Below are 25,607 nucleotides of genomic sequence, written 5' to 3' on the forward strand. Positions count from 1 at the left end.
ACCAAATTATTTAGGGTGGTTAAAACAAAATCGGACTGTGAAGAGCTCCAGAAGGATCTCTACATACTGGAAGAATGGGCATTAAAATGGCAAATGAGATTCAATGTAAGTGTAAAGTGCTGCATATTGGGGCAAAAAATCCTGACTTCACATATACACTGATGGGATCTGTGCTGGCAGCGACAGACCAAGAAAGGGATCTTGGGGTGGTAGTGGATAGCTCAATGTAGATGTCAACCCAGTGTGCCGCTGCTGTAAAAAAGGCAAATTCCATGCTGGCCATAATTAGACAAGGAATAGAGAATAAAACTGCTGATATCATACTTCCCTTGTACAAATCTATGATGAGACCACACTTGGAATACTGTGTACAGTTCTGGTCACTACACCTAAAAAAAGATATTACAGAGCTTGAGAAGGTGCAGAAAAGAGAAACCAAAATGATTAGGGGACTAGAGCAACTGTCTTATGGGGAGCGGTTAAGACACTTAGGACTTGATGGGCCTTGGTCTGATCCAGCAGGGCCTTTCTTATGTTCTAGCATCACCTGCAAATCAATCTGAAACTAAAGGGATAGCTAGACGGACCTCTTTAAGAGTTGGCAATTTTATTCAGACAGTTAGGCTGACATCCCCCACCCCCACCCATTGAGGAGGGCAAGGTGTTGTTTTTTTTAAGCCACCATAATGCAGAGACCCAGCCTGTTTCAGTTACCATGAAGTCCACTCTGGCATTCTGAAGTTCACCACATAATTAGAATGAGACTTTGGGTGGGCATTCAGCTGACATCTCTCCCCTCTGCAATGTAGCTGTTCATCATTCTTTGGCCAGAAGTAATCTCTCCATTTCTCCCCTCAATACCCATTAGCTCGCTTCTCCTTTGTTCTAATCTCAGTCAATAAGAGACAGGCATAGGCTACACAGCATTAACATAGTGAACTACACTCAACTTGTGTAAGAGCACTGAGTGATAAATAATTGAACATCATCTGAGACTTTGACCTTCCTTGTCATATCCCTTCTTTAGCCTTTGTTGAGCAAAGAGACAATGCTTTACTGAATATTTTCTGAAGCTGTCCTTGGCAGGTTTCAAAGGTATTCAAGAATATGCTTTCAGGATGGCTTGGATTTTCAATACACATTTCCTTTAATATATATATATCAAAGCATCAGAGGTGACTTTGATAGGGCTGGCCATAGCACAAAAGAGGAGGAACAATTTTAGTGGGGTAGCCGTGTTGGGGTGAAATGTGCAGCCAAAATGACAGTCTCGTGGAACCTTAAAGACTAACAAATATTGTACTAGCGATATGTGCTGAAGCAATAATAGAATCCCCCTTACATATTAGCGATGCTGTGTTCATTGGGTCGATTTCATTCATTACAAACTATGCACGCTCTTTCCTTTGCAGCAACATTTGTTCCTTTCATTCTCATTCATGTCAGGATATTGGATCCTGGAGGGTGTTTTTTTTTTGCCATCTCTGCATCAGGATTATTTTGTCTGCACTTTTGCTTCCCTTTGTTCTAAACCACCCCCCCCACACACACACACTCTACCATATCTATATAACAAAAAAACCCTTTAGAATCCTTACAATTTTATTTTTTTATGTCAGTGTGCTTTCAAGTTTTGGAAGTAATAAGGCATTCCTTACGTGTAAGAAATGGGATTAAAAGTGGCAAAGTTTAAAGATGTGTATGTGTGGAGGGGTAGATGTTGCCCTGTGGATTAAATGTTGCTTGACTCCATACATCACATGACGATATCTGAGCCTGCATTTACTGCTTTCCATTGGAAATGTTTCACTCCAGTGGCACAAGAGGAAGACAGAAACAAATGTGCAGGGAAGGTTTTCAGCCCCTCTCTGCAATGTTAGTTTGCAGCTGAATTCTGAACTTGGGTTTCTCTATCCATGTGACACAACTATAAAGCAAAACAGAGGAACCTACGAAAGCACAAACATAACTATAAATGTGGTAGTAATTGACATAGGTTAATGTCAAAGTTACACTGAAGTTTTAATTAAAAAAAACTTTTCAGTTTTGTTAAAAGCTCTTTAAGGTAAACGTTTTACAATCAAAGATAAACACCCTGCCGCATCCTGTATTCCATGAAAAACTGGTTTTGTTGCTTTTATGTGTCTCCTTGGACTCCAGATTAGCAGATGCTGAGATACTAATTCATAAACAGTCAATAGCCAAATAAACAAAAAAAATGCAGTCCATACTAGTGATAGTAGAAAAGAGCAAGAGTCCAGAGCAACCTAAAGACTAACAAGAATATTTTCTGGCAAGGTATGAGCTTTCACTAAATACTAGTGATGTTCTAGAACTTGTGACTTTTCTTCGTGTGAATTTAAAGGGTTCAAAATGTAGGTGAATCCTTACAGCTCTCTCTTCTGTACCCTATTAGCACATTTACAGTTACACTATTCATGCATAAATCGCATTATAATCGATGGAGTGAACAGCTTCTCACCACCTCAGGAGACTGAACCTCGGGAGTCATATTACCATAAAACTAAGCTTGCTTGGAGTAGAAACATGTCTCAGTGTTTGGATGTTCATATGCTGCATAATAAATTAGCAGAGGATAGAAACAAAGCATTAATCTGCTATTAAGGAGTCAGAGTTCAAGCCATAATGTTTAGCAAAGATGGCAGCTTACTTCCCCATATTTGAGCCCCATTCTTTTAAATCATTGTGTACAGCTGTGGTATTCTGCCAGTGTCAACCCCATCCCAAATCCACATTCGGCTGTTTCTCAGCTTTCATTCTGTACAATTCTGCTTCCAGTTCTTTATCTATGTATTTGTCCTATATCACCCTACTTTATTGTCCTATATCCCCCTTGCACCATTTATTTCAGAGTCTGATGTCTGGTCCATCTTCTTCCTCTCAATCAACCTTATTCCTTGGTAATTTCAACATTTTTGCTGACTCAGAGACTTTCCATCTCCTTTCCTTCAATCTCTGCTTTTAGATGGATTCCTCCACCTACTTTGAACATATCCTTGACCTTGTCCTCACTAAAAAATTGCTCTTTTTTCCTGATCTCCTTGCTGAAGACTACTCTCTGACCCTCACAGTATCATACACAGTCCGCCTGCCCCACACTCTGATTCTTGTGCTTTCTGTGACCTGCAGTCACTTTGTGTAGTGGGGGGGGGGCTTCCTTGGGAGCTTCCACCCCATACACACACTTTGACTTACTCCACTGCTCTTATTTTCCCACTGTCCTTACCTCTTGATTTATTTGTACCAATTTCCTAGTAAAACGTTAATCTCTCTCTGGCTCACACACACCATTCGATATCTCTGTTCATACTTTGACATGCAGTTAAATGCAAACCCTTTTGTTCACTCCTAGACAAGAACAGAAGTGTTGGATGATTTTGTCCATTATATATTCATCCTCTCTCTTCTCAATGACTATCTGCCAAGCTAAGCAACACAACTAAACCAGCCTGATCACCAGGTTTAGGAATCCTCAGCCTCTCTTTTGATGCTCAGTTAAAACCTGTCCCATCAATCCCTCCCACACCATTTCCCTCCTATTTCAGTTCTTTCTTCATCTCCTTAAATCCTTTCATCTCCCCTGCACCCCTCACGTAATGAGTCACCTACCCTACTGGCCTTATCCAAACTCTTCACGTACTACCACAAACCAGTTCTCTCCCAATTTTTGGTTGCCACCCCCTCTGCCATTCTTTCCCAACCTCTCTTCTGGCTCCTTCACTATTGTACTCAGAATGTTTCACTCATTCTGAAAAAGGCATCTCTTGAGTCACCCTCCTCCTCCAACTAGTATCTGATTTCTACTTTGCTGTTTATTCACACTGTCACATCCTCCTCTCCATCAGCTTCACTCTTGATGTCACTTTGTGACTGTCCACAGCTGATTCTCTTCTTCCCTGTCTAATTGCTCTTTCAATATTCCCACAGGGAAGCTTCACTATCGCTTTTCCCTATCTCTGTTGGGTTGCCTTAGGGATCTATCCTTAGCTCATTCTTTCTCTACATATCATCCCTGATTGGCCATGTCTAATCTGATGGCCTTAGGTACTATATGCTGATGACATCCTACCCACTCTGAACTTGCTTCTTCCCTCCAATCTCTTGTTTGATATTTCCACTTGAATGTATCTTCACTGTCTCAAACTCAGTTTAAGACATAACCTCATTTTTCCTCCCAATCTCTCACCTCACTCTGTGCTCTCCACTTTCACTGACAACATCGCCATCGTATCTGTAAAACAGGCACAAACACTTGGCTTTATATTTTGAATATAAAGAAGAGAGAAGTCTGCTGCCAATGTTACTTACAGTATCTTTTGAATATAAAGAAGTCTGCTGCCAATGTTACTTCTCCCTTTACAACATTCCTTTTTAAAGAAGGATCTTCAGCACCCTCAAATAACTCCACTGTTTCTCTCTGACTGACTGCTTCTCTCTGACTGAGCTGCCTCCCACATCATCTCCATGACACCACTTCTCTTACTTCCTTTTCTGAAAGGTATTTGGCACAGCTTAGTTTCAATACAGATGGAAAGTCCAAGGACATGTAGTTGAAATGAAGGCATATTCTTCACTGTTCATTCTTCTCCTCTTAGTGATATCCCTTATGATAAACTTTAGACAGTAAGCTTCTCAGGGCAGGGATCCATTTTATTGAATTTAGTAAAGAGAGTGTGCACACTGTTAGCACTATGCAAAACAAAATAAGCCAACCAATAGGGCATTCAATGAAGTCTCTCTGATAATGACACGAGACTACATATATCACCCAGACTAACATAATTGTATGCAACAGCATATGAGATTCCACAATGAGGATGTCACCACAATGAGGATGGCAAGCTCACAGTCTTTTTATCACACTCAGAAGGTGGAAGGGGTTGTAAAGGATACAAAGGTAAAATACATATTGTGATCAGTTTGATTAGAGCAGAGGGGAAATGCTTGGGGCAGAAAATTAGCATCTGTAGAGAGATAAGGAACCTGTTTTCCTATTCAGCCCTGGGGCAGGGTATGTCCATTGTTCTGAAGTTGTGAATTAACTCAGTTCAGCAAACTCCCCACTGTATTTTCCCCTTGCATTGTTTAAAGTTGAGGACTGCCAATCTTAGGTCAGCAATGGAATGACCAGGAAGAGTAAAACATTCTCCCACTGGTTTTTGAGTGTTGTGGTTTTTATTTGGATTTATTGCTATTTATTCTTCTGCATAGGGACTGACCCATTTGAACAATGTAGAGAATGGAAGGGTGTTGCAGACATTTGATGACAGTGGTGAGAGGGTATGGGTGGTGGTGTTAGGTCCGGCTATTGTGTTGTAAGAGTGGATATGGGGATATAGGTCAGTCTTCATGCAAAAGAATAAACGGGTGTAAATCTGACATTAAAACCCACAATACTCAAAAACTAATGGGAGAACATCTGAATCTTCCAAGTCATTCCATTGCTGACCTAAGAGTGGCAGTCCTCAAACAAACAAAAAGGTTCAAGGGGAAATAACACAAGATTGCTGAACTGAGTTACTTCACAAGTTCAGAACAATGGACACCCCCCCAGGGCTGAATAAAGACATAGGATTCTTATCTCACTACAAATGCTGATTTTCTGCCCTCAAGAATTTCCCCTCTGCTCTAATCAAGCTGATTACAATATATATTGTACCTCTGCATTCTTTACAAGCATTCTTTACAACAGCCTGCAATAAGAAGACTCAGAGATCTTCATTCCTATTTGTATCTAACAAAAGGGCTTTGACTCTCTCTCAAAAGCTTATACCCTGAAACTCTTGTTGGTGTATAAGGTGCTACTGGACTCGAATATAACTGTTCTAGTGCAGGCCAATATGGCTACTCTCTGAAACATTTCTTAAACAGCCACTCTTTCCATTGTCCCTGGGGTGTGTGTGGAAAGGGTAATGAGATTGTCTGTTGGATAGCCTGGCACAGTAACTAGGGTTGCCAACTCCAGATTGGGAAATTCCTGAAGATATTGGGATGAAATCTGGGGAGGGCACAGTATAATGCCATAAAGTCCACTCGTCAAAGAAGTCATTTTCTCCAGGGGAGCTGATCTCTGTTGTCTGGGGATTAGCTATAATTCTGGGAGAACTCCAGGCACCATCTGGAGGTTGGCATCCCTAACAGTAACAAAAAGTAGAAATGCCATTTGTCTCCATTTACCCTTAGGATTACAATAAGGCTTTGGCTGTTTCCCTCTTATGAGCAGTCATCTTTGGGCATGTGTGGGAGCCACTACACTAATGAGTACCTACCTAATCTTTCTTTTTTAAAGCTTTTGGGACTTAATCCTTTAATAATGCATTTCATTTGTTTCCCAAGTGACACTCTCTATTCAAGGGGTAAGCAGTCTCATTCATGTGTTACCTAGTATAGTTATATATATATTTACCAGAATGGGAAGGGGTTGTGGCTCAGTGGTAGAGCATCTGCTTGGCATGCAGAAGGTACCAGGTTCAATCCCCAGCATCTCCAGTTAAAGGGACTAGGCAAGTAGGTGGTGTGAAAGACCCCTGCATGAGACCCTAAAGAGCTGCTGCCGGTCGGAGTAGACCAGGGGTGGGGAACCTCAGGCCCGGGGGCCGTATGCGGCCCCCGAGGACATTTTTTGTGGCCCTCGGGAGCTCCGGGGCCCTGCTGCAGAGGTGGGGCGCAGGGCGGCCCTCCCAGAGGGTGTTCCTGGCTTACAGCGGCGCTGCGGCACCCTTTGGACCTCCTCTCGCCGACTGTCGGCTGTTGAGCAGCGAGAGGGAGGGGGAAAGAGGCTGGCGGCTCCTGGTGGCAGAGCATGCATGCAGGAGCCGATCGGGCTTCGGGGGGGGGGCTTTTGTGGACTCTGGGGAGGAGAGGGCATGGAGACTGGGGCCCGGTCGCACGGGGCCAGCATGCGCGGGTGTGTGTGTGTGGGGGGGAGGCTTTTCTCTTTTCTTCCTCTTTTTCTGTCACTCTTTCTCTCCCTCTCTTTCTCCCTCTTTTTCTGTCTCTTTCTTTGTCTCCCTCCATCCTTTTCTTTGTCTCCCTTCGTCCTTTTCTTTCTTTCTTTCTTTCTCCCTATCTCTCCATTTCTTTCTCCCTTTCTCCCTCCCTCCCTTTTCCTCTTTCTGTTTTCCTTCCTCTCTTGCTGATCGACTGTGCGCCCCCCTGGCACCTCGTTTGCTCGGGCCCACTGCTGGCTGCCCTTCCGCCTGGGAGGGGGGAGTGGGGGCACCCTGCAGGCCTTCTCTGTGTGGCCTTCCCTGGGGTTGCCAACCTCCAGGTGGTGGCTGGAGACCTGGCAACCCTAGCCTCTTCCCCCCCCCAGGAGATCTACACCTGGTATGGCCCCTGAATGATGTCATAAATGTGCAAATGGCCCTTGGCAGGAAAAACGTTCCCCACCCCTGGAGTAGACAATACTGACTTTGATGGACTAAGGGTCTGATTCAGTATAAGGCAGCTTCATGTGTGTGTACATGTGAATCCCAGGGTCCATCAGCTGAGACAGCCACAAAATGGAAGTTCAAGGGTGGAGCCAGTCACAATTACTTCTTACAAGTCAGCAGCCGTACTGATTAATTTCCCAAAACCTTATTCTCAAAACAGTTTGCATAGGACTGCAACAGGTACCCTCAGAATACCAGATGTAAAACCCAGTATTATCCATGTTCAGTTACAAGGAAGTCCTTCTGTTATATTTTCAATTTTCATTTTAATAACATCACATGATTTTGTTACTACACACTATTCCCTTTAAAATTATATTTTATTCGAAGCTGAAGACGTTACTTCTTGCTCATAGTAGTAGAAGTTTGCACTTGCATGCTATCAAGGGCCTGGGAAACATGCAAAGCTGTCCGTAAGTCTAAAATAATTTCTAATGGTTTTAAAAGGTCATATAGATGCTCTCTGAGTTTTTAAGAAAACGGATTCAGGTTTGTCAGGAAGACAAGATTTTTAAGCTGGTCTAAGAGAGTCTGGTTTGTTTGGGGGGTTTTGTATTTCAAATACAAGTTGTAGTCTGTCTCATCTAAGCTTTTAAAGAAAAGACCATGCCAGAGTAATTTCCCCCCTTCAGAACAAGGCTGAAGGTGGTTCCCAGTTCCTTACTTGCAAATCCAACCACGAATATTGATGATACTTAAAGCAATATACTTTAGACTAGCCCAAATCAATTATCCCCAGAACCACAGATCTCTGCTCTGCAAGGGAAACAACGCTATTACCTGGTCCAAGGTCTGATCTTAGCACTAATGGCTTTAAAACAAGATGCCCTCAGGGCAAAATGAAAAATAAGAAACTGGGGGGGGGGGCAGTTGTACCCCAAATTAAGCATGAAGTCACCCTAAATCAGGGGTGGGGAACGTCAGGCCTGGGGGCCATATAAGGCCCGCGAAATCATTTGATCTGGCCCTTTGTGGGTCCTGGCAGATCTCTAGCTCAGAAGGATTTAAGACTGGAGATCTGCCCCCTCCCGCGGGGCGTTACTGGACCGAGCTCCTTTGCCTACAAGCCCCAAGCGGCTTGTCGCTCACTCCGTCTTGTGTTTGCTGCCCTGCCTGAATCTTTTGGGCCCAGCTGGGGACGGCAGAGCTCAAAAGCGAGTCGCTCTACATGGCAGACACCCAGAGCCATCTCCGGTTGTGCCTCTTGGCTAAATGTTTGACCAAATATAGCAGGCTAATTTTTAAGCTGATAATTTTTTATGGCTCGCAAATGATGTTATAAATATCCAAATGGCCCTTGGCAGAAAAAAGGTTCCCCACCCCTGCCCTAAATCATGCACCCCCAGACTCTAGGGACTGTGCCTTACAAGAAACAAAGACTGTTCCCTGGCCAAAAGCCTGGATGACATTCAAAGTCAGGTTCCCCCCCATCCCCAGAAATCTCACTGTGTAGATAAAATGTACTGAATAAGGAACTTGACGGCTGTATGCCTTCTGTACCCCATAACTAGCTTTGCACCACCCAAAATCATACATGAAGTGGTATGTGAGTGAGATTTCCCCTATTTTCCTGGGATATTAGAGGATGGATAGGGAAAAAATGTCTGTTTTTTTTTTTTAATGGTGTACACAGATGATGGAAGCAAAGTCCTGCTCTTCCAAAACACCTTGCTGATTTCAGTATTTTCCTCCCAGTCTGGCTGACTTCCAGCACCGGAACCAGGAGAAAATATGCTCTAAACAACAGGACAGAGATAGCTTGCCCACATGCTCTGGTTTTATTTAAAAATAGACTCCCTGCTGTTTCACATGAAGGGCAAACATATTGGGTAGTTTTCCCATGGTGCTTTTAAATACAGTAAAGGAGCCAGAGAGCTCAGGTACTGAATTGGTAGCTCTGTCTTGCACAGGGAGATCATTCTAGATCTCGCTCACATCTCGTGAGTATAAGCCTCCTCTTTGCTGTTTCCAGGCTGGAAAGTCCTGAGTCTCAGCTTCTATCCACATTCCTCCCCCAGTCTCAGCAACCTTGTCCAACAGCAAATGCAAACAAAGCCTTTCTTCTTTTGGCCACTACTAATGGGCAGTCTGGTACATGGATTGCCTTGGCTGCAGCTCCTACTAAGGACCAGAAGGCAAGAGCCAGACGGGCCCACCTAGGAAACTCCTGCCGAAGTTCCTAACTGAATTGCCTTCCCAGCCAATGGGAGCTACAATGACAGCAGCAGTGCAAGCTACAAAATGGGATGTAGCAAGCCTGGCTTTCACATTACCTAGCAGTGTTCCCACTGGCTTTTATTCTCTGGGCTACTTGCTCTCAGGCTAAAAATTAAACCCAAATTCTGGTTTCCTCACAGCAGGGAGATTTTATTTAGAGCAGTACAACATTGCTGGTGGCAGCTGGTCAAGGCCATTCAAACTGTGCGGGCCTTGGCTTGTACAGTAGCCATTAGGCAGGAGGACCTTCTCCGCCTCCAGGCTGCAAGTGCCAACACACCTGGGCAGCCCCCACAGTAACAGCAGGGCTCCCAACAGAATCCCTTGGCCAAGCAGGCACAGAACACTAGTCAAAGTGGTGGTCACCAGTTTACCCAGTTTTCCTGGTGCCCTTCTAATCAATGGCAAATGATCAATGACAATTTCTGCCCATCCCTGCTCTATCCCTCTAGACATCCTGTAAAATCATAATTGTGGACATTTTGTTAATGGCAGAAGTAGCAAAGATGCCTGGATAGGAATCTAAAGCTCCGTAAGAGCTTTATCTGCAAGATGGCTAAACTGATGGCTCCGCTATATTCCCAGAATCCAGAGATGTTCAGCCTAAACGATATTCTGCATCACGTGATCTGCAAGCGAGGCCCAAACACCCAATGCTTACTTAGCATTCAGTGAATCTCAACTTTCATTGCAGGAAGCATTCCTTTGGCTCTTGCGGTTGTAATCTGATCTTGGTACGTAATAATAAAAAACATGAAAGTAATTTGCCCACCTATCTTTGAGTAACATGCACTATTTGTTCATGCAGAGTTCAGAGTGAGAGCAGAAGTGCATCGTTTCTGGCTAGATAACTAAAGCCCTGGTACAATCAATTCAGAAAGTCTGAATCAGCAGCAATGGAAGAGGTGCCTGGTGAGGACTAACAGTACAATCCTACGCAGAGTTACTCCAGTCTATGCCCACTGAAATCAATGGGCTTAGATGGTGTGTAACTGCACAGGACTGCACTGCAACATAAACAACATCAGTGTATTTATCAAGTGGCAAGACACTAAGTGGGACTTCAACAAAGGAGCAAAGCATGTCAAGAGGCAGATTAGGGTAATCCAAGATATCAAGCTTTTCTACCAAGGTATCATAAACTGGAAACAAAACAGGAAGTACTTTATAGAAGTGGTGCCTGTTATCTTGGGGATTTTAAGATTGGAAATTTAAATCTACCATTAGCAACTGCAGTTTCCCCCGGTGTCAACTCTGTTAGTACAGCTGAATTTGTAATAATCAGGGATCTGGCACCTGACTTGTGGGCATACATTATACGGACATTTCAGCATTATAACCCCTTGAGAAAGCCTATGTCTGAAAGTGCTAGTGAAGAACCAGCCTCAAGAATACTGTAATTACAAATGGCTGATTCATAGTTGCCAAGTTCTGTTTACCTGCTGAGATTTTTGTAATTACTAGGGAAAAATCAGAAAAGTCCTTATCAAGGATTCCCTCAGCTGAAAAGTCATGAATGTAGCAAGAGAAAGAAGAGAATTATTCACCTAGTCAGTGGATTCCAGAAACGTGTACAGTTATTTGAAACACAGTTGAGAAACTTTGTAAAGTTTGTTTGCTTACACAAACTTAAGTACTCTCAAGTATTCATGCTTACAAAGCAGGAAATCCCAACTCCTAGGTAACCAGTGGAGCTGTTCCCCTGTAGCTGTAGTCTTACAGCTCTAACGTATGTCAAAAGAAAATCTGAAATAAAAGGTTTTATATTTACCAGTTGCGTGTGTTAACATATGTTTACAGAATCATCTATTTTTTCAGACAACATAGAGGCGACCTTAAAAACAAACAGGTTGATTGAGGGCAAATGCTATTAACGATAAAGATTTGGTTGTCTGTGCACTGAAAATTTCAATTTGGCTTGCATTAAAGTTCGTCCTGCCATGACAGCAAGCTCCAATTAGTAAACGAGCCAAATAAAAATCCTTCATGTTCCTTAGTCAGAAACGGACTTCTTACTGGAATCATACAAAAATAGGCCTGGCAATTTTGTTCAGCAGTCAAGGTTATTTTGAGAGCACACTCAAAACTGAAGGGCTGAATATACTCTGCATATTTTATTTACACATAATCAACTATATTTGCATAAATCTTTGGATGGCATGTCATAACTCATAAACATGTTAGTAATTCTGTGAACATTTTGAGTTTTGTTTTTGTGTATAATTTTATTTTCAGAAATTAGTTCTCGACACACAGCTAAATTCACCAATGTACTGCATCTACCTGAAGTGCCTAAGGAGGCAATCCTAAGAACCCTTCCTTGAGGTAAACCCCAAGACCTTCAAAATCTCAATTTTTTTTCATAATCAACAAGTATAGCTATTTTGCTTAGTGTATGTGACCTTTCACGATTTCTAAGGCAAGCAAAGAAACAGATGAGATCCTAAAATCCAAAACAGATATACCGTAACACAAATATGGAAGCTAACACAAATATGCAAACTGTGCATACAGTTTCCCCTCTTTTATAGCTACAAGAATTTACGTTGTCCTATGCTTTCACAACAGTCTGTTCTTCCCTACCCCTGCACCACATCACTGGCTGCCAATGAAAGGGGGTGAGGTGATAACAGAATGAGGTTCTAGAAGGTGTTATGGAGGGAAATGTACACTCAGGCCTGGCTTGCATATACAGGAGAATAAGGGAAATGGTGGAGAACAGAGGTGGTAGAATGAACACCAAATTCCAGCGTTGAACATTCCTTTGCCTTAAAAAACCACGCAAGCAGAAAACTAGCACAACAAGTTGAAAAGTACTACTCTCTGTTTGCTGTGCTGATTTTCTATTTGAAGGCAGCTTTTAACATACAGGAGCCTTCTTAAATGTGATTCTCTGTCATTCTCATCCTCTGATCTGAAATGGCTGAGTCCATTCTGCTGCCTCATTCTCCTGCATGAGTGTATCAGTTGCGGTCTTTTTGTCATAGCCACACGCTTGGTGACTTGACTTCTTTGGCCCAAACATACAGGCCACAAAGAACTACCTTGAGAGCTGTGGTGTCATGGGTCTGCCTGCCAATGCCTCCTCATATGAGGAGGAGACAGAGGAGGTCACAGTAAGACCCCAGCCCTTGGAGGTCGCAGGAAGACCCACCAGACGAGGTAAATATGCTATCTGGTGCAGAGGGGGAATCTCAGGCTGTGGCCTGTGCACCATGCCCAGAGTCTCACAGCCCAGCTACCGAGGCTGAAACAGAAGCACTGCAGCCACCAGCCTTGCGCCTCCAGGGTCGCCAAAGCCTTTGGAACGCCGGCAAAGACGGGCTCAGAGGAGATGCCGGAGCGGCACTGTAGCATGCCGTTGGTGCCCCAGCACTGCTCAACCTCTGTCTGCGAACTTGAGTCCCCACAGGATCAGGGCTGACCGCCACAGAGGCTGCTCAGCCAGTATTGAGTGGCACCTGTCTGTGGATGACTCAGCCAGTGTTGAGGAGTTGCGCCTACTCCTGATCAGGGTTTCCCTGATAAAAGCAGCCAGAGCGAAGCGAACCAGTGTGGAAGCACCTTGTTCACAATCCTTGTGCACTAGACGTTGTGCTGCCCCGTAGAACTCTGTGTGCTTGAACTTTGGACTGGATTTGGACTTTGTTGCCTGGGTTTATCCCTGACCTTGGACTGTGACCTGGCTTGTGCTTTCTGGATTTGCCCTCCTATGTTGGTGCTTGAACTTCTAACTACTTGTGTGTTGACCCTGGACTGTGCCCTGGACTACGCTTACTGCCTGTTGCCCAAGGTGCCTGCCTGAACCTAAGTGGACCATGGTCCAATAATCACCATCACTAAACACATACACAAATTTATGAGGGAAATACAAAACATAAGGAACAGCAAAAGAAATGTTGGTTCTGAGGAAAAGATTCAACAAAGGGAAGAGTCCACTTACTTTTGAAAAAAAATCCCTCTAAATAAGAGAAAAATAACCAGGGAACTACATTTAAAAACAGACAAGAAAAATTCCGTTGTTCAAGTTTTGCCAATCTCTTTTGGGGCAACACTATTTTTCAAGAGTTAAACTCCTATTTTAAAGAAGGAATTGCTGATGTTCTGATCACCTTTGGTATAAATTCAGATTTAATTTTTTGTAAATACTCTGTATATTTTGAGTTCTGATACGAAGTATGTAGATTGTGACTGTCTTAACTGCTTAAAGCATTTTACATACATTCTCAATCTGTACCAAAATCCTGTAAGAAAGACCAACACTACCACCACATGTTGCTGATGGAGGCAGCTGTGGCAGAGAGCAGCTTGTCTAAAGGTAACCTCAGTGAATACGTAGTTAAGCTTAGATTTGAACTGGAAAGGTCCTGGAAAGGTCATTTACTATGCTATTTCAATGAGCCAAGAAACAGATAAACAACTTATGATGAAGTAATTCTAGTTCCTTTATTATTACTCATGACTTCCCTTTACTTCACAAGGCAGCTCATGAGGTTCACTTTTTAAAAATGTTTTGGGAAGAGTCATCATGTAACTTGGCTGAAAAACTGTACATATATACATCACAGGCCAGACTTTGTTATGCTTCATGAGTCCATTGACTGACTTATGTAGTGAAGTAACGTGAGAACACAGGGAAGTTGGAAATTTCACAAAAACTGAGTACAGCAGCCTAGAATTTTAGGCCAGATCATGTGAAAGGGTGTGTGTGTGTGGGGGGGGTGCATGTGTTGAAGTGCTGTACTGTTTCTGGGACAAATATTAATCTGCCTGCCTCCCCTGCCTACATGTTCTACTACTCAAGGCTCCTGGCACATGGCATACTCCATGCAAAATACAGAAAATGTAGAGCACTAACAATAACACATTTAAAAATAACTGTGACTGCATTATTTGGCTTAGTAGCAACCATAAAGTCACTGCACACAAACTACTATGTAAAAAAATAGCAGGCTAACAGGTCATGGTTTAATATCTGAAGTTCATTTTAATTTGCAACAAAGCAGGAAGCATCAGAAGATGCTAATCACTCATGACAACCACAGTGGTGGCCCGCAGCATAACTTGTGTTTAATAATTAGGCTAAAATTAAAACACAGTTATTGTAATTATATTTATATCCTCATTTCTATCCATTCATATGTTCCCTCCCATCCAAGGTTCTTATCAGGTCCATAAATAAGTTTCAGCATACACTAGCATCACTTATTCCTAGTATACCAAATGGGTCAAGGAAACCTATTTTAATTTCCCTGCCTTGAACCAATCCCTCATAGCGAAGTTCTTTTAATCAGAGACATCTCATTATGTTTTGAGTGCCAGTGTAGTGTAGTTGTTAGAGTGCTGGACTAGGAATGGGGAGATCCAAGTATGAATCCCCATTGTGCCATGGAAACTTACCAGGAGACCTTGCGCCAGTTACACCCTCTCTTCTCAGGCTTGTTGTGAAGATAAAATGCAGGAGTGAAGATAAAATGCAGGAGAACTATGTAAGCTAAGTAACCCTAAATAAATATACGGTTAGCCAGCGTGGTGTAGTGGTTAAGAGCAGTGGTTTGGAGTGGTGGAGTCTGATCTGGAGAACTGGGTTTGATTCCCCACTACTCCACAGGAGCGGCGGAGGCTAATCTGGTGAACTGGATTTGTTTCCCCACTCCTACACACGAAGCCAGCTGGGTGACCTTGGGCAAGTTACACTTTCTCAACCTCACCTACCTCACAGGGTGTCTGTTGTGGGGAGGGGAAGGGAAGGTGATTGTAAGTTAGTTTGATTCTCCTTTAAGTGGTAGAGAAAGTCAGCATATAAAAACCAACTCTTCTTCATTGCTGTTGTATGTTCATATATGTTCATGATGGTAATGTCAGAGAAATGGAGAATCCTCACGACGCGGATGCAGCAATATGTTACATGCGTGGTCTTTTCAGCAAGTGAGCTTTCTGCAAGAACAGTCTGTATCAGTCATATCTGGCATCCATTGAAGACATTTTCCCATAAAATATTCTGACAGTCTTTAAGAACATGACAGATTCTTTTTGCATTCCATTATTCTGTTCTTGATAAGGAATGGAATAACAAGAGTACTCTGGCTTAATTTTTTTTTTAAATTATAATTTTATGATACTCATTGGATTTATCAATTGTAATGATTTTAAGACTTCTTTTAATTTCAAATTTCCAATCCTGAAGTTAAAATATTGGCAACTGAGAACACCATTTGCTGTTAGCATTAATTTCTTTCAAAGCATTACAAAATCCAGCACCCTCAAACCTTTGTCTCAGTATACCTACTAGCGCTACACAAGACCAAGATGTACTGTCTCCATAATGCTGCTACTAAGCCAAATGTTACCAACTAAGCAACATTTCCCATGAAAAAAAAATGGAAAAAACAAATAGTTTCTGCATTTAGAATAGAATTTTTAGAATTTATTATTTGGTTAAAGGCCAAAACTGTCATTCAAATTCAGGCTTATTGTCCACATTTAGGCTTCCTTTATAATAAAAGTCATCTGTAGTGGCAATACTTCAATGATTGACAAAACAGATTTCTAAGTGATGCAATTACTTTGAAGACCTGTATGAAAATCTGCTGATCCTGGAACTGTGCACAAACCATGACTGATTGTTTTTTTATAAAATTATTGGTATAAAAACACACACCAATTTCTGGTGCTGCTGTGATCTCCAAGAATATAAATATATGACTCAAAAACTGCAAAACTCACAATGACATCAATGTGCTTCTCTAAATATTAACTATTTATTACAGTATGTAAACCCTAACTTTTCTGTCCCTTTATCTATTTGTTCTTATTATGTAAGCCTTTGTATATATTAGTTCTGTACATACTAACTTTGTATATGCTTTCCAATGCTGCCACTATGCCAGATTTTCCCTGAAAAACATGCTATTTAATTATTTAAAAATGAACTATTGCATCATAAGAACATAAGAAGGCCCATCAAGTCCAGCAGTCTGTTCACACAGTACTTGTACAAGTGCTCGCTGTCTAGCGTGTGTCAAGTTACACACCAAGGCTGTAATGGACAGCTCCACGCTGGTATGAACCCAGCAGCCACCACAAACCCTGTTTTTATAAAACAATTCATTCTCTAGAAACGGCTCTCACTTCCCTTAGGCGTCTGAATGGGAGATTCAAAAAATAATAGTAATGATAATAATCATACAGGAACTTTTCTGATGGTACTTTAAAGCACCTACAGAATCCAAAGTGAAGCAACAGGACTGAAGAAGCATTTTAAGTATACAGTACAGCACACTTACACGAACAGGCGCTTACAGCGTCATTTTAAAAACATACCCTATGCTTATGGACCATAACTAAAAAAGAAAAGATTGATTCAAACAAGTGTCTACACTGACAGTGGAATCCTAAACAGAGTCGCGCCCTCCGAAATCAATGGACCTGGAGTGTAACTCTTGCTTAGGACTGCATTTTTACTAGTAAAAATAGATACTAGTCGTGATGCATATCTATTCTCTCCAGGATCAGAGGAGCATTCCTATTATGTTAGGTACTTTGGAACACAGGCAGGACAATGCCGCTGCAGTCGTCTTGTTTGTGGGCTTCCTAGAGGCACCTGGTTGGCCACTGTGTGAACAGACTGCTGGCCTTGATGGGCCTTGGTCTGATCCTGCATGGCCTTTCTTATGTTCTTCTGTAACTCCATGCAAACATGTATGAATCAGAATCAGCTCACTGGTCTATCTAATCTACTGTCTACATTGCTTTGCCCTGCCTTGTTACCTGTTATCTCCTTTAGCAAGAATGTAAAAAACTCAATCTGGGATCTTTAAAATGCAAGGTATGTGCTCTACTACTTAGATATGGCTCCTTCTAATCCCATCAAGTGCTTGCATATGCTGGAAATTACATATAGCTGAAAAAGAGACAATCAAGCCCTTTAGACAAGATTGGTTTCACATAAGTACTGCAGGCTTTCCCAGAGGCAAAATAAATAAATCTTTTTCTGGAAAACGGAGTCTACTTTTAGACCTGTTTTTTCTTGTAAATTGACATAATTTGCCAAGACAGCCAAGGACCAAAACGGCAGGCACACACACGCACACACGCCTGCTCAGGCAAAACAAACCTTCAACAATAAACATCCTGTTACAGTGAAGTTATGGACTGGATTCTTGGGCTACAGGAAGATAATAAACATACTGCTTTAAATAAATCTCATGGAATATGTTACACAGATCTGGCAGGAGTTAGTGACTGGCGTTCGACTTAGGGAGTCCAAATTGAATCACTGCTCAGTTATGGATTTTCTACCTAGTCAAGAGAGGAGCTCTTGCTCTCAATGGGGATCTTACATTTTCTCCAAGATATATTTGGAAAGGCCTCGAGGAGCTTTTCTGAAGCAGACACTTTTACAGGAATCAAGCATTAAAATAAGGGATCTTAATAAACTATTATGCAGTTCTGTTGCGATCATTTGATCTATGAAATATCAGTTCTGATAAACGAGTGTGGGGAGAGGAAAGCAGAAGTTGAAAAAGGGTTATGATTAATTTCTGTACTTTTCATGCTGGTAATTGCTCAAGGGAAGCATAATGCAAACGACAAACCACAATTGTTAAAGGGGGAAGGGGGGACAGAAGTGTCACTTTGTGTGAAGGAATCATAATATACCATGACAGTTGTTAAAGGAAGAGCCCTAAAAAAACAAAAACAAATATTTCCAAGACACTTGAAACAAAATATGCATACACATATGCTATACACACACACACACAAGCTGTCTCAAAAGGCTGAATGTACTGCAAAACAGTATTAACATTCCTTCAAGCTCACCTCCCCACCCCCCTCGGTTTTCATACTTTTAGGGCCATCTTAAGCAATAAATACTTGCTGATGCCATTAGACTTTTGTTTCTAGAATTCTAAGACCAAGACTAAATTATCCAATGGGGATCCATATGAAACCTAGCCATGCAGTTGCAAAAAAGAAACAACAAAAAAACCCAAAAATGTGATTGTCTTCCCTCAGGTGATATTTGTGATAATTCCATGGAAACAGCAAATACCTTGGGTGAGCAATTGTAATTGCTGGCATGACCACAACTACTGTAGTGAAACTTTCAAAGTTTCTATTAAATCTCCATGGAACCATGCGTCTGGGATGTCAAGTTCAGGATAAGACCACCAAAGAGCATCTTAAAGAATAAAAGACTGTCAAAGCAAGTCCCATGCAGTGTTACACCACTGGAATGAATGGATTTAAGACTGCATAAGATCAACATTGTTACTGTGGTGTTAAGTTTGGGGGGCTACACAAAAGATCATGCCACAACACACGCTAGCCTTTCAAATCATTTTTGCTGTAAAAGCTATCCTGATAGAAGTTCAAAATGGCTAAATGTGTGGTGATTTACCATTTTTTAAGAACATATTTGGCAAATGATGTTAATCTCTATTTGAAAATCAACACAAATGCCACACGTTCCTGGCATTTGACTGAAGGTTCTAGGTTCCGTTTTCATGTGGTCTTGGAACAGCTGTCCATAACCCAACCATGACAGTTGTGGTTCACTGAAAGAGTGAACTGTAAATTTAGTGATGGAAACGGTCCTTGCTACATTGTTCATTTATTGCTGTATGTCACAGAAACTGATGTTCGGTAAATTATCCCAGCTTGCATGAGCCAGATGGCTCAACTGATTTCATCTTGGTGAGAAGACAGAAGCAGAATTCTCCAACGAATAAATAATTGGATTTGGGAGGTCAATATTCCCAATCACTGTGTGACCTTAGCAAGTTCCTGTTTTCATTCCCAGCACTGCATCTCTAAGATAAGATGACTAATGGCCAATATTCACAGCCCTTTCAAAGGCAAATTAAAGAAAGACTGCAAACCCTTGCTAAACATCCCAAATAGGTGTGCACAGGATTGGAGCATACAAGTTCTGTACACACGATTAATATTATTTTAACTCTCCAGCAGTACCTTCTTGGTATTTTCATAGCACTGTATCCTTCTGGATGTCCTTGTAAGATTTCTGCACAGTGTTGCAGATTGTTTAAAAAAAAATCAGCAGACAATCCTCTCTCCAGCTTTATTGAGATGCAGATTACGTGTCCATCTATATGATAAAGTGGCACAGACATTTCCAGACTGATAACCAGGATTTACTGCCTGAGCGTCCACTCTGGTGGACAGTGGAAAGTGCTGTCGAGTCACAGCCAATATATGGTGATTCCATAGTGTTTTCAAGGTTTTCAAACCACAGAGGTGGTTTGCCATTGCCTGCCTCTGCATAGCAACCCTGGAATTCCTTGGTGATCAACCCTCCAAATAGTGACCAGGCCTGCCCCTGCTTAGTTAGCTTCCAAGATCTGATGAGATCAGGCTAGCCTGTACCGCTGTACACCCAAATAACACATCCTAAGTGAATAGTGACTGTGAGAAATACAGCTCCTGCACCAAGACGGTAGATGTCAAAATGAAACTCACACAGGCATAACCATCCAAAGGGGGAAGGATCCACAGTGGCCATTGAAGCTGGCCTCTGCCAGAGGAAGAGACACCCCTTCGCTCATCCACGCACACGCTCTTACCAGCCAGCCCTCCGCTGCCTCCATCTCCTCCGTGCCCCTTCCTCCTCTGCAGGATGAAGTAAGGGTTGGCCCTTTCCGTGATCCACAGGGCGTTCGCCAGCAGCACCTCCTCCGGGTTCACCCACATGCTCCGGCCGAGACAAAGGCAGCCCGACCGAGCGGGCTCTGGGGCGGGGGGGGGGGGGTTGCGTTGGCTTTAAATCATGCGCAGGCCGGGAGGCGGCTCTCCAGGCCCAGCGAAGCCCGGCCGCGAGGAGGGCAAGGGGCCAGAAACGGCAGCAGCATCCCTCTCAGCCCGCATCAGCAGCAGCCCCGCAGCCCCGCCGCGTCCAAGCCCCGGGAAGGCTAGCAGGAGATGCCCGAGGCCCGGAAAGGCCACGCTGCTCCCTCGCCCGAGCGCCAAGCTGGCGCGTCCTCCGGGCCGCGCGCTCGCCCGCGCAGCCGGGGGAAACAGCCCTGGGGAAGCGCGCTCGGCTAAGCCCGCCGGCAACGCGCCCTCGGGCCTGGCGCCCCCCGGAGCCCCGGCCAGCCTTGCAAGACGCGCCCCCGCCCGCCCGCCCGCCTACCCAGCCAGCCCTTCCCGGTCAGAAAAACACCCGCCGGCTAACCAACCCGCGCCCCACAGCCCTGCGGGGCTGGAGCCCCCCCAGGCGTCCGCGCTCCCCCCTCTACAGGCGCGCGCGCTCCTGCTGCCCCGCTTCGGCGGAGAGGCCTCCCAAGGGGCCGGGGCCGAGGCGGTGGGCGTCCGCGCACCCACCACCCGCAGCCCTCGCGAGGGGGCAGAAGACAAGCCGAGCGAGCCGGGCTCCGACGGCGCTGCAGCTGGGAGGGAGGGAGGGAGGGAGGGTCGCGCTTTCCGCCGTGGCTGGAGAGAGAGGCGGAGCAGCCTTCCCCCGGCCGTCGGGCGGTGCCGAGCGGCGCGCGCGCATCACCTGTCTGCTCGGCCAGGTGGCCCCGGGGCGGGGCCGGCGGCAGGAGGAGCAGCCTGCCGGCCGCTGGTGGTGCCTGTGCGTTCCCAGGCGCCAGTCACGCGCCCCACCTGCCCTCCATCCCCGGCTAGTCTGCGTCAGCTCCGCCCCCCTCTCCCTCTCGCCACCCCGGCCTGGTGGTCGCTGCCCTTGGGAGAGCGGGCCGCTCTTCCGCTGGGCAACGGCGAGATGTCATGGAGGAGGGCTTGCAGTTGCTGGACTAGAATAGGTCGGCACGTTCATTGCTGCTGCCCGAGGGGTGTGGGTTTCTTTCCCGTTCATGCTTTCAAGTCAGCGTAGCGGAGATGGAAAAGGTGACTCTTCTTGTGTATCTTTGGGCGTCAGCTAGGGTTGCCAGCTCCGGGTTGCGAAATACCTGGATATTTTGGGGGTGGAGTCTGGAGAGGGCGGGGTTTGGAGAGGGGAGGGACTTCAATGCCATCGAGTCCAATTGCCCAAGCAGCCATTTTCTACAGGGGAACTGATTTCCATCGCCTGGAGATCACTTGTAATAGCGGGAGATCTCCAGCCACTACCTGGAGGATGGCAAGCCTAGCATCAACATGTGCATACATTTGGCATTTAATGGCCTTTTCACCTCACTTTTTTTTTGGAAAAAAGAATATGTTCTCCGTACATATATGTCTGGCAGTTTAGGATCACTCTTTATGCATCTGACAAAGTGAGCTCTAGAGAAAAAGAGGGGGAAGAAACCTCTGATAGGAGACAGAGGGGGGAAATGTGCAAAGCACCACAGGTTGCAAGGCATTTATCTAATCACTTCTAGCTACTCCAAAGTATTACAAAATAATAGCTCAATTAAATTGGAAACATGTATTACAGCATACAAATAATGAGCAAATGCAAAAAACAAAAGTGCTGATAATAGAACATAAAACAGTCACGGGATACTAGCTGGCAAACCTATCACTGTTTTATGTTATATTATCAACACTTTTTTTTTTTGCATTTGCTCATTATTTGTATGCTGTAATACGTTTCCAATTTAAAATGAGCTCTAGGCCACAAAAGCATTTGACACAATAAGGCTATTAAGTCTTTAAGGTGTTATATATTATTTAAGAACTCTGTAGTGTAGCACCAGATTTATAGAACATATTAATTTCTATTACCTGTCTCCATCAGGTATCCTAGTTCAGGACTTTTAAATTTTTATTTTAACATTTGTTCGGGCAGTCGTCGACATTCCTTGAGCATGCGGGCCACTTGGCATTCCTCAAAAAGGCATGCTAGGCATTTTCCATGGCTTTCTTCCTCTTCCAAGCACTCTGCGTGTGAAGGAAAGCTGGTGCATGTCATTGATTACAGCCCTTTTGGATATTTGTGCTGATCAGTTTGATTTAGGGACAACTACAAGTGATTTGATTGGCCCTGTTCTAGGCTAGGCATCTTGAGAGAAAATACCTTCGGAGAGTGGCAGGTATCCACTTCACAGAGTGGAACTTTGCTGCTTCCCCCTCTTGGTATAGCCCTGTTATCCCCTCCCCAGCAGACGCACAAGAACAGCAGAAAGGTCAAACTGGGAATCAGAAGTGAGAATGGAGAAACAGACAAAAAAATGCGGTTCTGTTAAAGGAACCGCATGGTTGGATGCATGCCAATATTAGAGAAATAGTTCATATTCACACTGCTATTTAATTTCAAATGTGCATGCTTATCACGATTACTGGAGAGAAATTTACAAAAAAGAAAATAAGGCTGGCAAAAGCATCTCTAGCCAGTTCGTGTCCTTTTTTGCCTGTATAGGAAGCAAGGCGTGCATTAGCATTTTCTGATATTTTCTGGATATATTAACATAAGAGACAGGGACAGCCAAGGACAAAGGCTGAAGAATAACAGATCCCTACAGAAATTAGCATTTCTATAGGAAATGAAACCCACTTTTTCACCATCTTGCATATCCCTAAGCAACAGACTGATATTTTTCTATTAAACTGATATTGTTGGGAGCTGCTGCTGGCTTTAAAGATTAATTGATTTAATTGCTTTGTCACTATTACGGTGCTGGTGCCTCCAAGCGATAAAAGAAGGTTGAAAGCAGGAGAAGCTGGACCCACTGAACACAATAGTTAGCTTTCTGGGGCATGCATAGTCTCTGGCTCTCTCTCTTTACGTCTCAATATTATCTTGTTTCTATAAGAATTGAAATTGCTATAATAAGTCTAGGGAGCGTGTGATAAGCCAGCAAATGCTACATATTTTCAGAAACTGGTCTATACTATAGACATTGCTGTCCACCTAGCTAAAATAGCACCATTACTTTAATAGCAGTAGAAAAGAGAGTCCAGTAGCACCTTAAAGACTAACATTTCTGGCAGGGTATGAGCTTTCGTGAGCCATAGCTCCCTTTTTCAGATGGTGTTGCCAGATGTTGCCCCCTTCTTCATGTGTATCCTTAGACATGTGTGGACTCTCTAACTTGGGTTTGGGACACTCACCCAGAATTATGACCAATTTGAGGGAATTATGCTCTGTGTCAGGGAGAAACCTCTTCCCACTTCCGCAGCCTGGCTAGCTTGAAAACTGGCACACTTGCCAATCAGGGTGTGTGTGGGGAGGGTAGTGTGAATTTCCTGCATTGTGCAGGGGGTTGGACTAGATGACCCTGGTGGTCCCTTCCAACTCTATGATTCTAGGGAGGGGAAGCAGAATGTGTGGTTTAGAAATCTTTACATGGACAAGGTGCGGACAAGCTCAAAGTGCCTCTAATAGGCTACCAGTGACCGTGAAACAACCAGATCTTTTCCAAAACAAGGTTTAGAGTTCATTTAGGGAAATATACTGGTACAGAAATTGAAAATGTACTCAAGCATAAGAATAGTGAGAATGTTATGTTCAGAAGGATGTGTGTATGAAGAGTTACCCTGGAGAAAGTGAAAGACAGCCAAGCTTCTGGCTGAATAAGAATTGTGTCCCAGGGAAGGGCCACAAGGAGGAGGGGGAGAGAGATAGGGTTGCCAGCTCTGAGCTTAGGAAATTCTTAGAGATTTGGGGGAGGAGACTGGGGAGAGGAGGGACCTAAGTAGGGTATAATGCTATAGAGTCCACCCTCCAAAGCAGCCATTTTCTTAAGGGGAAATTATATCTGTAGTCTGGAGATCAATTGTAATTCTGGGAGATCTCCAGGTCCCACCTGAATGTGGGAGTGTATGATATGTGGTGGTCCAAACTTTATTTTGGGGTGCAGAACGTTTAAATTGTCCTCAATATTATTCAGGAACTAGGAGAATAAGGAACCGGGAACCAACTTCAGTCTCCTCTTTTCCCCTCTTACTTACAGAAAATGGTTGCCATTTTGAAGGGTTAAGGCTAAATGTCCTGTGTGTAATGGGCCTGTTTTTTAAAGAAAAAACCAACACTGTGGATTTATTCTATAGTATAAGCCTGCTTTGTGGTTAATGGAGTTTAAGAGTTGGTTTTTATATGCCAACTTTCTCTACCACTTGAGAAAGAATCAAACCAACTTACAATCCCTTCCCCTCCCCACAACAGACACCCTGTGAGGTAGGTGGGGCTCTAAGAGAGCTGTGACTAGCCCAGGGTCACCCTGGCTTCATGTGGAGGAGTGAGGAATCAAACCTGGTTCTCTAGATTAGAGTCCACTGCTCTTAACCACTATACCAATCATGGCTCATCCTCCTTTACAGCGCAAAGATATGATACTTCTTTCACACACTCCGCTCATAGCATCCCGCATAGAACTTTAGTTTCACTCCAATATATACACCTGGTGGACGCAGCCACCAATCACAGTAGATACCTAATTATCCTGACATTGCTACTGCATTGCATCAGCCACCTGGCTATAACTGGATCAGGCCAGCTTTCTCTAGCTCCCCAGGGACTTTCCAGGCTGATTGCATCATCATTAGATCTAACTGATCTAACCTGCACCTGTCAAACTAAACTGACAGACTTGTAATCTTGACAGCATGTTAATACAGTCTCTCTAAATTCTAGTTGCCAAGTATATCTGGCTATGGAAAGTGGCTTGCTAACAAACTTAACCCCCCCTCCCAATAGAATCAGTTCTTTTGTTGGGTCTGGGATGACTGAAATCTCTCAGATGACTAAACTTTGTGTTCTCATTAAGTGCGAAACGTTCAAGAGGCTGAGCTGCCATTTTAAATTACAATCACTCCACAAAAATTTCTTCAGTTAGCACTTGTGCTATCATTTTCTACTGATACACACATGGTTTGTGCAGGACTCAGAATGTCTGATCATTAACTGCCCAGTCTCATACTTGTTTAGCTGGAAGTACAGTAGATCACACGTGGTCAAGTAGTCTTCATTCCTGAGCCAAATGTGAATAACCTGATCCTATGCACATGTACTAAGTACATTCCAATGAGTTC

The 25,607-nt window shown here is 43.7% G+C and overlaps 1 protein-coding gene across 1 annotated transcript in view; it reads right to left on the reverse strand.

The window, feature by feature from the left end:
- The window catches only part of TBC1D9 (TBC1 domain family member 9), a 62,874-nt gene extending 42,449 nt beyond the window's left edge, over nucleotides 1–20,425 (reverse strand). Inside the window, exon 1 of the mRNA XM_056855375.1 lies at nucleotides 20,261–20,425. Coding sequence (XP_056711353.1) covers nucleotides 20,261–20,387 — 127 coding nt within the window. The 5' untranslated portion in view covers nucleotides 20,388–20,425. The remainder of the gene's footprint in view (nucleotides 1–20,260) is intronic.
- Between the last annotated feature and the right edge of the window lie 5,182 nt (nucleotides 20,426–25,607).

Source organism: Euleptes europaea, chromosome 9, assembly GCF_029931775.1.
Source record: "Euleptes europaea isolate rEulEur1 chromosome 9, rEulEur1.hap1, whole genome shotgun sequence".
Lineage (NCBI taxonomy): Eukaryota > Metazoa > Chordata > Lepidosauria > Squamata > Sphaerodactylidae > Euleptes > Euleptes europaea.